The following is a 12,699-nucleotide window of genomic DNA, read 5'->3' as shown; positions in this document are numbered from 1 at the left end:
TTAAAATCAGACGGTCGCTGCATGTGGTGATACAACCATGGAATGAATGACTACTTCATACGATCAGGTAAAATACCCAAAATTTGACAACATCGTACCAACAACAGACGTCAAGGTATTCATGCACCCAGGAGGATCGTCGTCAAGGCCACTTATGTCATCTGCATGTACCTGTACGGCACGACCCTATGCACCGGTGAGGATTTGGTAACGGGCACCCGGGGGTACACAGCATAAGCGCAGGCTCTGAAACGTCATGCGAACCTCGTGCCACGACAGATGACAGTCGCGGCGACCAAGGCACGTTGATGTCATTCAATAGTCTGGGAAGGCCATGGGCTATCTACCACTAAGCCAGCACCAGAGTGTCAGCCTTGAGGATCGGTCCGGGCTATTTTGAGACGAGAGGGAAAGCTTAAGTCGGCAGGACGGGATAAAAAAGTGGGGCTGCAGCTTTGAGACTAGCGCGAACTGACAGCCAGCCCCGGAGGCTGTGCATCGTTTCTGCCTGCAATTATCCCTCGCGGTCAGGCGTGCCTCTTGTTGGGTGGACAAGCCTCGTCTCGTCATACTCACAGCTTACACGTTCCTTCACTCACTCTGCCCGCCTTTTCTGTAGCCTCTCCCTCGCCACGCAATGAGAGGGTGCATGTTGACGGACACCACCAATTGATGCTCCTGTTGACTCCACTGAGCACCAGCCACACCTAAAACACAGACCGTAGATCACCCGAACGCGACCGTGATGGCTGAAGGGTCGATCAAGTCGAGGATTGCCGCGCTCAACCTCGAGGAGGTGCACACTCCTACACCGGGCGCCAAGCCGACCTACTCCTACGATGCTTCGACTGCAAAGAAGAAGCCACCGCCGCCGCCGCCCAGCGCGCGCCCTCCCGCCTACTCGCGCCAGACAGTCAACAACCCGCCCGTTCTGAGCAATGCGCCCACCTCGGCGCGACAACTCGGCAACCAGCCCATAGTAGTGAACGAATCCGAAAAACCAAAAGTCTCGCCCGCGCTGCCCCCTCGTCCGCCCCCGCGCAATGCCAGCACGCCTCGCCAAACGCCAACACTGCCTCCGCGCAAGGCGTCTGAATCGAGCGTGCGCAGGCGCGAGTCTTCTGAGTCAATTTCCACAATCGCGTCAGGCGTATCAACGCTGTCATTGGGTTCTGTGAAGACGAATGGCTCAGGATATAGCAATGGAAGTACAGGCACGGTATATCAGGTCAGGGCTCCGGCCTATGACCCGTCAAAGCTGCCACCGCTGCCAGCCAAGAAAGCACCCGAGGACCCTAAACAGAGCAAGGCGACGTTGAATGCTATGAAGAGCAAGAGGGATTATGTGTCTCCTCGGGAACTGCCCCCTCAGCTCAAGACTCCCAGTAAGTAGACTAAAGTTGTGGCACGCATCAAGAGCACTGCTAACATGATGCCGTGCAGACCTACCGGCAAGACCCTCTCTACCTCCTAGACAGTCCATCGTTCGCGAGCGATCACCTCAGCCTGTGCCAGCGCTGCCACAGAGGCAATCCTCAAACGACACCTCTCGAACAAACAGAGTCATCGCACCACCGCCACCGCGACGGTCAGCGTTGGATATGGGCTTCAACAACAAGGCCGCTACACCTCCACCTGTGCCTTCAACTCGCCCACCAGCAGTTACATCCGATTCAGCCCCGGCTCTTGGTGCACCACCACCTGTTCCCATGTCGTCCAGACCGAACCTCAGCGCCATCATGGCTTCTAAGCCGAAACCAGGTGCTGCTCCATCAAGTTGCCTGAAGTGTCGGGACTTCTCAGGCCCAGACAATCACGCTGCGCAGTTCCCTCGTACCCAACTTCCCAACTCAGACGTGGGCTGGCTTGCTCATCAACTATGCTCACAATTTCCCTCACCTACAGACAAGGCTCGAGCCATCTTCACCTGGCTTCATCACAACGTCGACTACGATACTCACTCGTTCTTCAATAACACGGTTATGCCTACTACACCCGAAAAGACAATTGCATCAGGTCTGGCAGTATGCGAAGGGTATGCCGGTCTGTTCGCTGCTCTGGCTCTGAAAGCTGGGTTAGAAGCTATGGTATGTTCCGGTGCGTGTAAGGGCTTCGGTCACGCACCTTTGGAGCCTGGTCAACCCACACCACCTTATGAATCGACACATGCCTGGAACGCCGTCAAGATCGATAACGGGGAATGGAAGCTCATTGATCCCTGTTGGGGAGCTGGACACCTAGGGTGTCAGAATAAGGGCGAAGGGTAAGTTTTTCGAAATGACAATTCTTTCGCATTTCACCACCCGTCAATCAAGGGCTAACATGCACTAGATACGTACGAGCCTTTGCTCCGCAGCATTTCATCATGGACAACAACGAGTTCGGTTTGAAGCACTACCCCGGAGAAGCCTCTCACCAGTTCCGCACCGATGGACGCATCATGTCATACGAAGAGTTCATGCGACATGACGAGGGCGGGCGCCTCTTCCTCTGCGGCAATGGAATGAAGCTCCACGGCTTCGGCGAGCAAACCTTTGAACCATCACAAGCCAGAATCAAAGTAAACGACCCCTACGCACCGGCAGTAGTCCGGTTCCAAATGTCATTCATCTGCCCGCACTGGGATCCCCAGATCAACGGAAAGGGTCCGCCCTACATTATGCTCCTAAGCGTTGCTGGCAGAGACGGCCGGAAGCCAGACTACAAGCCGTTGAACACGGACGGGCGCACTTGGTGGCTCGACTTCCCGCGCATGGACCTCGGTGCGCCGGGCCAGAAGATTTCCATTGTGGCCGTAACAGAGTTTAACAAGAAGGATGCACGGGGTTTGAGCCTGGCTACCTGGAATAATAAGAGGGCATACTCGTGCATGTTTGGCAGTGTGGCCTCGTGGGTGCTTGTTTGATGCGGAGCTGGAAATGTCGCGTTATCAGTCGAGGCGCACGCGACTTGCGCCTCGTGGTTGATGGAGTGCGATGACATGGAACGATTGTATGGATACCCTGGACTTTTTGATTTGCTTTTAGGTGATGAGGCGGCCTTAGTTAGATGAAAACGCGTAATGAACATGAGTTATTCTTCCTTCTGTCTCCTTTCCAAGTGCACGTCATTCAAGGGAAAGCGGAGCGCGTGCCTATCTAGATACTTTCACAGAGAGAAGATACACCAGAAGTCTAGATCGCTCTTACACATTCCAAAAGATCCCGCATCTCAAGCTCTTGCAGTCTTTGGCCCCTATTATCTTTTGTTTGTTTTCTTCCATGTGCAGGGTACCTTGGCGCAACTTGTAACCGGGTGTCCCTTTTATGCTAAGCATGTGAAGACGGCCGTTGAGGCTAGACTGTGGCTGACCACTGCGTTAGCGCGAAAGCACGACCCGCGAAATAGTTAGGTTGGGGTTACAACGGACTCGGGATCACCGCTCCACCTCCAACACGTCCGATCTACCGCAAACATGGCGAGCGCTTTCGTCGGATTGTCGGTCGCCGTCACGCTGCAGTCTCCCCCAGGTGCTGTCGTCGTGGGCGTGGTCAGCGCCGTGGACCAGCAGACAGCTACACTCGTTCTCCAAGATGGTACACCGCAGCCAGAATTCATGAATATGGGCATACGCTGACGTCTGCAGTCTTCTTCCCCAACTCCGGTCACCGTGTCGCTTCCTACACGGTAGAAGGACAAATGATTGCAGACATTAAGGTTAATCCGTCGGCGCCCGCTCCTCCCCAACCTCTGCCCACGCGATCAGGCCCGCAGGCATACTCACACTCGCAGTATCCTCCGGGCCATGTCCAGCGCCAGTCGCAGCATATGGGCCAACAAGTTCCGCATCTTGTTAGCCAGCCGTCCGGGATCCCGCCTGCAGGCGCACCTGCCTACCAGAATGCTCGTCAAGCACCTCGCCAGACTGCTCCTCAGCCAGCTCAAGCTGCGCCATTTGTCGACCCCGCGATTCTCAGCATGGGAAAGCGCACTTCTACCGCCCCTATCTTGGGTGGTCCCGTTTCCGCAACCCCTCAGGAAGCTCCTGCGACGCCTATAAAGCCGGTGGCTGCTGCGAGCGCGGCGGCTGTACCGAAGAACACGTCCTCGTTCGCAGGCCATGCGAAGCAACACAACGTCCGAAAGCCGAGTGCTGCGACTTTGGAAGGTCCATTCTCGTCCCTGGATATTGCAGATGCTGAGGAGGCGGACAGTGAGGCGCGGACCGCACAGGTGAATGCGCGAAGGGCAAGCATCACCAAGACGAGGACCGGCAAGCCTATGGACGACCCCAGCCCGCAAAAGAACGACGACAATGGCAAGAAGACTCGAAGAGGGGGCAAGTCTCGTAAGAAGGAACTTGCCGCTCAAGAGAGGAAGAACGGTGACGTTGAGGCGGTCAAGAAAGGGTATGTGGGATTCTGGATTCCATATCCTTTGTCGCATATCCAAGAGCTAACATATACTAGCAAAGGCAATGGTTGGAGAAACACTCCCATGCTACAAGCCGCCGAACAGCCACAAACGAGGACTCCCGGAGTCATCGGCGGTAGAGTCGGTCTCGCAGCGGCGAACGCGTCGAATCGCAAAACGAAACGGCAACAGGCGCTCGAAGCTACGAACGGCTGGGCCACAGAAGACGCGACCGACATCCAGGACATGCCCGAGTTCGACTTCCAGAGTAACCTCTCCAAGTTTGACAAGCGTACGGTGTTCAATCAGATTAGGAATGAGGATACCACTGCAGACGAGGACCGCCTGGTCAGCTTCAATCGCTTGGCTAGACCTGGTACACACGGCGGAAAGAACCTTCATCCCACGGAAAACGTGTTGGACCGGAAGCTAAAAAGCACGACCAACACAAGCTCTGAGGAGGAAGAGGAGGACTTTGGCAGCGGACGTAACTCTAGACGAGCAATGTCCAGGGCTTCAGTCAAGATGGCACCAACAAGGCAAGGCAGCGTACAGGCCGACATGGATATGATGGGCTCAGGCGTGTTGCCGCGCACTAACCGTTCGTTCATCAACCGACCCTACACGTCCTCACATGCTACTGGTAGCCCTAGGCCAGGGCGCGTTGCGACACCACCAGAGTCACCTCTCGAGTCTAGCGCTAAGGGCTGCTTACGACTGGTGTCTAACAACCGCAAGTGCTTCGCCATTACTCCTGGCGCTATGCTGGCCGTAGAGGAAACTGCCGAGGTGGACTTTGGCCTCAATGAAGACATCATGGCAGAGAACTCAGGACGAGGTATCGCAGAAGTTGCTCTGACCGCTATAAATCCCGGAGGCATGCGTCTTTCGCGCGCCAATCCAAACGCCAACCCCGTTATTGTGGTCCTCGCAGGCAACCATCGCGGAGGCGCACGCGCCGTAGCAGCAGCACGACACCTCGCCCAACGCGGTCCAAAAGTCATGGTCGCCCTGCTCGGCTTCGAACGCAACGCAGACTGGGACAAGGACATACGCCGTCAAGTCGAGCTCTTCCGCAAATTCGGCGGCACCGTCCGCTCCTGGAACGCGACTGAAGAAGCTCTAAAGCGTCTTCAAGCACCACCGGAACTTATTATTGATGCTCTGCTCGGCCGCCACAAAGAATTTGAAGCCCTTGGCGACCAGGACCAACGCGTAGTTCTCAATATCGTCGGCTGGGCCAACAAATCGCGTGCAGCATGCCTCGCGGTCGAAACACCCTCTGGCGTCGGCGGTTCCACAGGTGAAGTCTCCATCCTAGAAGGTGAGCCCCTCGAAGTCCGCGCAAAGTACATTGTCTGCCTCGGCGCGCCACGAACAGGGCTTGTTAAAGCCCTTCAAAACGGCTCCGGACGCGATCCGCAGTGGCTTATCTGGATCGTGGATATTGGTGTTAATCGTCCTTGGCGCAACGCTGGTATCAGTGGCGGGAAAGGTATCAAGTTCGGCGAGCAATGGGTCGTTCAAGCGGTGTTTGAGGAGCCTGGTGGTATACCGGGGGCTTAGGATACCGAGGTGTTACCAGCTGAAGAAACAGAAGAACCAGAGCGGAGCCCAGCAGAGCGAGAGCGAAGACGGAAGCACTACTTTGCGACGCAAACCAAAAAGCTTATGGGGAAACAGTGGAGGAGTGGGTTTGACTGAGTGTGGCGCGAGATGGAATGGGCTGTTTTTGCATTGCGTGGGCGTTTGAGGTATTGATATGTGAGAGGACTTTGGATGCTCTTCTCCTTGCTTTTGGCTTGGGGGATAGGATGAATTAACGGCATTATGGATTGGGTCGGGTTGGAATGGGGATACCAAAAGCTAGATATCGTTGAGTAGGGTGTGCTCGAGAGGCAGCGATGTGTGCGGTCAGCATGCCACAGTAATATATTACTTTGAAGAATAGCGTTTCTCATGTGTTTTTTTTTTTTAAAAAAAATCGAAGCACAGAGGTCTACATTGTCATTCAATTGTACAAAACCGCTGCTCCTAGTCCTCTTTCGACTGCAGAGACCCTATCCCAGCCAAAGATCCAACACCACTAAATATTCCACGTCATCTCCAGACCCAACGCAAAAACAAACCCAACAACCCTTCCTACCAGATCCTGCACAACCTCCTCTGGATCCCCATCAAGGTTATGATGAGCACCCGGTACCACACCACCAGTTATACTATTTACTACTCCACCTCCTTCCCGTATTATCCTTGTCCAGCGCTCAAGTAGAGCCGCCCGATCGATACTTGCGGGCACATACGGGTCCTCAGCCCCTAGTAAAAACATTACCGTTGTGGTGTCTGGTATCCTGCCAAACGTGTTCCTGAAGTGTTCGTCGGAAAGGTCGCTCGAAAAGTAATCATCGTCACCACCCTTTGCAAGTAGGGAGTATGCGCGATATGCGTTGAGAGGGCCGCCCATGTCCTTGATCACAGGATTACTCTCCGGCGACAAGACTTCCTCTCCCTTCCCCTTGTCCACCAATTCTCTAGCCATCGTAATCGCATCGTCAAGCTGCTTTCTTCTCTCTCCCTCTTTGTAGTAATCTTCCCATGCCTCCCTATCACTAACACCACCCTGCAGTATTATGCCATCCACTTTCTCCCTCGCCTCATTTCCTTTCCCCAGCAAATATTCCATGATATCTTGACACCCCGTTGAATGTCCCATGAGCACAATTTTCTTCCCCGGCCGCCTTGCCTTAAAATATGCCACGCATTCCCCTAATTCCTTTGCGTCGCGCGCGAGGCTTCCGGTACCCCAGCCGCTGTAGGAGGAGGTGAGGAGGACTTCGGCGAGAGACCAGGTTGGTGAAAGGGAGGACGCGATGAGCGAGGGGTAGGGAACGGTGAGGAGACCGTCTGTTAGGCCGCCTATCCAGAGGATGGTGTGTGGTTGTGGGGAGGAAGGGGAGGAAGGGGAGGCATGCTCGAACGCGATGAGGCCTTTGGTGTATTTATGGGCGGTGCCTGGGTGGGCCATCTTCGCTTTGAGGTTTCGATATAAAAGACAAACGCGGATTGTGGTATCTTGAAATGAGGATCTAGAGGTTGAGCAATGCGACGCGCAAATTGAGAGATGAGCCGAATGGCTTGAGGACGCGATGGCCTGGCGCTGAAGCTCGACGCGACGGGTTGGTGGGGGTGTAGATCAGAATCTTATCAGATGGTGGGGTAGCTTCGAAGCGTTCATGCCGAATATACTCCGCAAGGCCCGACCGCTCTCCATCTTGGCGGCCATGCACATAGCTCTTGCTCTCCCACTCTCTCATCGTGGTATCCAACCCAGTTCAAGCCGAACCCAGGTCGCCTTAATTCTTTGTGACTTTCAATTGCCGCTTTCGAAGATGCGCTCTCCATGTCGAATCATCTTCGTTTGACAATTTGCCCAAGTTACGTATAATATCTATCTTCAGTCCGGTTTCCGCTGCTGCTGCTCCTGGTTTGTGAGGCGAAAAACACAAGGATTTGACGTATCTGGTTCGTACCATCGTTTTACAGTGCTCGCAATGTACGCGATGGGTTTGGTCCTGCTTTTCTGCTTTGACGGCCCCGATTTCGGCATCGACAAACCGGTTTATGGTGCTTTCCTCAGAAATTTGTCTGTGAAGACACGCTGTGAAATCGAGTTTTTGTAGGACTCTACGCGCTTCTGTATGTAAACCCGAGCCTTTTGCTTTCGAAAAGCCTATGGTTATGTCACTTCTCATGACATAGTCTCCAGACGTCTGATCGTATGTGACGGCACAATTGGTGAAGTATATCTGGCTTTTTTTCAACTCTGTTTCGCAAGTATAGCACCGGAGACTAAAGTACATGGCCTGCCTACCCCTAAGAGATACAGCTCTTTCTACCTTATCTCTCAAGTAGTCCAGAGAGTAGGACCTGTGTGGGCACAGTCTGAGTTTAGAGGAACATTTGCGTTCCTGCCGTGGGCGACAGAGCATGCTCTCGATGAAGCGCGTATCCTTGTGCACATCTGCACAATAGACGCACCAGATTCCCAGTCGTTTGTGGGTTTCTCTGTAGAAGTCGTCTCTCAGAAGCCGAAGATAGACGTCGATCTTGGTATCGCCGACTTTCTCTTCTGGAACAGTGATGGATGGGAAACTTTTGAAGAACTTGGCGCCTGACAGCGCAAAGCAAGTCTTCTCGGTGTGATCCAAGTACCCCCGGATATGGGCTAGGACCTCGTAGGGAAGGGCGTATAGTGGACTTCTCTTTGCATTGATTTTGTAACGTCTCTCAGCGCACGAAATGGAGGATTCTAGCTGAGACATGATTGTTGAGGCAGGCGGGTAGTGAATGTACGTGTGAAGCTACATGAGATATTGAGATTCTCGCAGATGTGTGCGAGTCCATGTGGCTCCGCACAAACTTCGTGGTAGCGAAGGTACCATAGCCAGTCGAAGGCTCAGACAATCACGGGTATGTGCCATCAACTCACACTCTGGGTACCGCTCCATAACTGCAATGGCGGGCTAATGGTAGGAATGAGCGCGTCTCGCCATCTCCTCCATGAACATAAGGGCTTCGTGCCCAGTTGACGATCATCACGGCGGCAATCGGTCATTCATGCCCAAAGTCGTATTGTTGGGTAATGAGCTCTGGGCGCGTAGGTGAGGTCCGATCGTCGAATGCCGAGAGCGAAAAAGCAAGCATGGCCGCATACAAGAGCTCCAGCCCCCGGACCTGTCCCATATGAGGCTTTTCGTAGTCGTCGATGCTTGGTGTAGGAGTGGTCGGAAGACCGAAACTTGGTACGGGATCACCCAGAAGAGGAAGCCGGCACCTATGCTTGCTGACATTCGGGGCTCGGGGGAAGGAGCGACCCCACAGTAACGCGAAGCTACCCCTCACGCATCTGCGCAACCCCACTTAGAGCACTGGAGCTCTCCAAACGCCTGGAAACAAGACGGAACGCGGACGCGTTTCCGTGTGGCCACAGGCTATGTCGGCATATGTCAAATGACACGAAGGAATGGTGGAATGATTGCTTGTCGTCGGGTCGGGTATTGAAGGTTTCTTGGTCTTTCGTCATGCCACTTTTGCGATTTCCATCCGCTCTGTGTTCCGTCGTTCTGCACCAATTCGCGCACTCCATTGAGCTGGACATATAGTAATCACAATGTCATGTATGCATTCCCATCAAAACCTATGCGATCAGATAGTTAACGTACTCAGCGAGACACTTCATCCACGACCCGACACACCTCGTCAACACCGCGCTACTCAGCATCCCTCAGACGAACCCATCCGTGCAATGCGATATCAACAACAAGATCGTCTACCGCAAGAATGGCGCATCGCAAGTCAGCATAGTTTCCGGAGGTGGTAGTGGTCACGAACCCTCATTCGCATCCTTTGTCGGCGCGGGCCTTTTATCCGGAGCAGTCGCAGGTACCATCTTCGCTTCGCCAAGTGCAGAGCAGGTGCGAAGATGTATCTTGCATCGCATTCAAAAGGACAAGGGCGTCCTCGTGATTGTAATGAACTACACTGGCGATGTGCTGAACTTCGGCATGGCAGTGGAGAAAGCGCGCGCTGCTGGTATTGAAGTCGACATGGTGGTAGTCGGCGACGATGCGGGTGTAGGGCGTGCGAAAGGAGGTAAGGTCGGACGCAGAGGTATTGCGGGAACAGTGCTCGTCCAGAAGATTGCCGGTGCGCTTGCTGCTAAAGGGTATGCACCACACCAACATCATGCCTATAAGGAAGCTGACATCATTGTAGAGCGAATCTCAAAGATGTAACGCAGATGGCCCAGCTCGTCGCAGACAACACCGTCTCGATCGGCTCTTCACTGGCTCACGTCCACGTGCCAGGTCGCCGAGAGGCAGAGGAAGACGAGCTGGCTGAAGGCCTAGTCGAGATTGGAATGGGCATCCATAATGAAGCCGGTTCAGAGCGCAAGAAGATCGATCTACCTGGTCTTGTAAAGACAATGTTGTCGCATTGTCTGGACGTAGCGGACCAGGACCGAAGCTTCTCCAAGATCACCGACAAGGACGATGTGGTACTACTGGTCAACAACCTGGGAGGTGTCAGTCCACTCGAGCTAAGCGGAATCACGAACGAAGTCGTCGAGCAATTGGCGGACAGCTTCAAGATCAAGCCAGGGCGTATTCTAGCTGGCACCTTCATGACCAGTTTGAACGGATTGGGCTTCTCCATTAGCTTGCTTAGAGTCGCCGACACTTCAATGCTCGAGCTGCTTGACGCGCCTGCCGAGGCAAGTGGCTGGTCTGCGGCGATTAGTAGCAGCACATGGGCGAGACGGGGAGAAGCGAAGAAGAACGAGGAGCAGGTGGATGAAGAAGATATTCAACCAAGTGATCTGAGAGGTAAGTACCTGCAGAGCTGCGTATGACGCCCGCTAACTTGAGTAGTCAACTATGCCCAGGCCAAGTCAACCTTGACAGTTGCGCTGAACAGACTCATCAAGGCTGAGCCAGACGTCACCCGATATGACACAATAGTTGGAGATGGCGATTGCGGAATAGGACTCAAGCGTGGCGCAGAAGGTAGGCTATCATCACGTGTGCATTGATGCCTGGCGCTGACACCCAACAGCAATTCTCGAGATGCTCGAAACGGCAAAGGAGACAGATGATCTGCTGATCCTCATGAATCACATCATTCAAGTGGTGGAACTGGCTATGGACGGCACGTCAGGTGCAATCTACGCCATCTTCTTGAATGCGCTGGCGCATGGATTGCGCCAAAACGCGCCCTCGTCGCCACAGCCTGTCACACCCGCAATCTGGGCCAAGGCCCTTGACTCATCGCTCAAGGCACTCGGCAAATACACTCCTGCCAAACCCGGTGACCGAACGCTGATGGATGCCCTCTATCCGTTCGTTGAGACGCTGTCTAAGACGGAAAGTATCGACAAAGCGGCTGCGGCGGCACAAGGTGGCGCGCAAGGGACGAAGGGTATGAAAGCGAGCTTGGGGCGAACGGTCTACGTTGGAGGCCAGGGTTTCCAAGAGGTTCCAGACCCTGGCGCGCATGGCCTCGCGGAGCTCCTACTGGGCCTGAGTGACGGGTTGAAGAAGTAGAAGTTGGGGTATCGTTGTTTGATTCGTTCGGTGTTCCTCGCCGATTTCGCGACGGTTATGTAACTTTTAATTCATTCCAACTCCATTTCGTGCGCTCGATCTGGCGCTACCGTCCCAAATCCCCAGTGCTTCCAAGCTCTTATGATAGCAATACAAGAATGACCGAGTCGCCGCGTAGGAACCTAGAGAAGTCAGCGCATGCGCAAATGTAGAGTGTAATTTGAACGCACAGCTTGGAGATGAAGCGGTCCTTGTTGACCTTCCTTCCGTAGCTGCCGTTGGCTAACCGTGGAGTCTCAGTCCACATCTCTTTCGCGTTCTCGAGAACCATGTTGCAATGACGGTCGAAAGCCTTGACACGTGCGAGAATCTTGCGGTTGTTTCGGCACGAGATCAGGACTTGTGTGCGCGAGCGGACGGCGGTCTGGAGGATGGAGAGGGGGCCGGTAGTGAGCTCATGTTCTTCGACCTGAGCAACTTCGTACTCGCTAGGCAGCAATGTCAGTACAGGAACTGTTGTGGATTGGAGGGTGTACGTACGTCAACTCCGAACGCGGCTTGGATAGAAGCTCTCTGCGCAAGGTTAGCTCATGTAGCGGTGAATGTGCTAGCAGTAATACATACTGAATCTTTGCGTCCACCATGGTGTCGACTTGTGCAAGGTAGCAGGGGGATATTTGCTATATGGGGTTGGGACTGTTACAGGTTAACTTTCCAGCTCTCGAGCTTCTGCCTGCGAATTTTGATATACGCTGCTCAGGGAAGTAGCGCGCAAGGATGGGGCTGCGCAAAAGATATGCACAGACCAAGAGCGGAAAGACTGACCTAGCTTTAGAAAGGAGGAACACCACGGCAACGCGCTTGGATGAGGTGGATCGGTCGGCGATGATATGAGGCAGGGCGATGAAGTGAGCGAGCTTGGCAGAATCGGATCTGGAGCTACACTTTATCCGCGATTGAAGCCAATCAACGCGTCGGGAGTGGGGCTGAAACTTTAGCATGGAAGGTGCGTCACGCGTCTTTGTCCTCCCCGCGTTAGCGCGAAGCGGGTAGCGTCAAACCTCCGAGCTCGTGCATGCAACTTCACTTTCACCACACGACGTCTTTCACGACGCCCTCTACGTTCCTTCTCTCTGCCACTTTACGCGTGCTGTTGCCTAATTCGGATTCATCTACACGCGAAAATATTTAAAGACCCGTTTAC

General features: G+C 54.0%; 5 protein-coding genes across 5 annotated transcripts; 3 read left to right on the top strand and 2 right to left on the bottom strand.

Moving 5' to 3' along the window:
* Nucleotides 1-745: 745 nt before the first annotated feature.
* J4E79_001579 (uncharacterized protein) lies at nucleotides 746-2,905 on the top strand (the record flags this gene model as incomplete). Its single annotated transcript, XM_049350488.1, has 3 exons — nucleotides 746-1,385; nucleotides 1,444-2,263; nucleotides 2,332-2,905. The coding sequence occupies 3 exons, from the start codon at nucleotides 746-748 to the stop codon at nucleotides 2,903-2,905; spliced, it is 2,034 nt and encodes a 677-aa protein (XP_049215647.1).
* A 549-nt stretch (nucleotides 2,906-3,454) lies between these two features.
* On the top strand, nucleotides 3,455-5,958 carry J4E79_001578 (uncharacterized protein; the record flags this gene model as incomplete). The annotated part of the gene is made up of 3 exons (XM_049350487.1): nucleotides 3,455-3,575; nucleotides 3,626-4,388; nucleotides 4,449-5,958. 3 exons carry the CDS (start codon nucleotides 3,455-3,457, stop codon nucleotides 5,956-5,958), a joined length of 2,394 nt encoding a protein of 797 aa, XP_049215646.1.
* A 743-nt stretch (nucleotides 5,959-6,701) lies between these two features.
* Nucleotides 6,702-7,417, bottom strand: J4E79_001577 (uncharacterized protein; the record flags this gene model as incomplete). Its single annotated transcript, XM_049350486.1, is given in 2 exon segments — nucleotides 6,702-6,708; nucleotides 6,720-7,417. The coding sequence occupies 2 exon segments, from the start codon at nucleotides 7,415-7,417 to the stop codon at nucleotides 6,702-6,704; spliced, it is 705 nt and encodes a 234-aa protein (XP_049215645.1).
* A 2,145-nt stretch (nucleotides 7,418-9,562) lies between these two features.
* On the top strand, nucleotides 9,563-11,495 carry J4E79_001576 (uncharacterized protein; the record flags this gene model as incomplete). Its single annotated transcript, XM_049350485.1, has 5 exons — nucleotides 9,563-9,569; nucleotides 9,619-10,117; nucleotides 10,168-10,778; nucleotides 10,824-10,958; nucleotides 11,008-11,495. The coding sequence occupies 5 exons, from the start codon at nucleotides 9,563-9,565 to the stop codon at nucleotides 11,493-11,495; spliced, it is 1,740 nt and encodes a 579-aa protein (XP_049215644.1).
* A 139-nt stretch (nucleotides 11,496-11,634) lies between these two features.
* SMD2 (mRNA splicing protein) lies at nucleotides 11,635-12,139 on the bottom strand (the record flags this gene model as incomplete). The annotated part of the gene is made up of 4 exons (XM_049350484.1): nucleotides 11,635-11,677; nucleotides 11,726-11,983; nucleotides 12,036-12,068; nucleotides 12,120-12,139. 4 exons carry the CDS (start codon nucleotides 12,137-12,139, stop codon nucleotides 11,635-11,637), a joined length of 354 nt encoding a protein of 117 aa, XP_049215643.1.
* Nucleotides 12,140-12,699: the final 560 nt, after the last annotated feature.

The sequence above is a fragment of the Alternaria viburni genome (assembly GCF_023758015.1).
Source record: "Alternaria viburni strain BMP 2772 chromosome Unknown scaffold_2, whole genome shotgun sequence".
Lineage (NCBI taxonomy): Eukaryota > Fungi > Ascomycota > Dothideomycetes > Pleosporales > Pleosporaceae > Alternaria > Alternaria viburni.
This window is presented reverse-complemented; position numbering and strand designations above follow the sequence as displayed.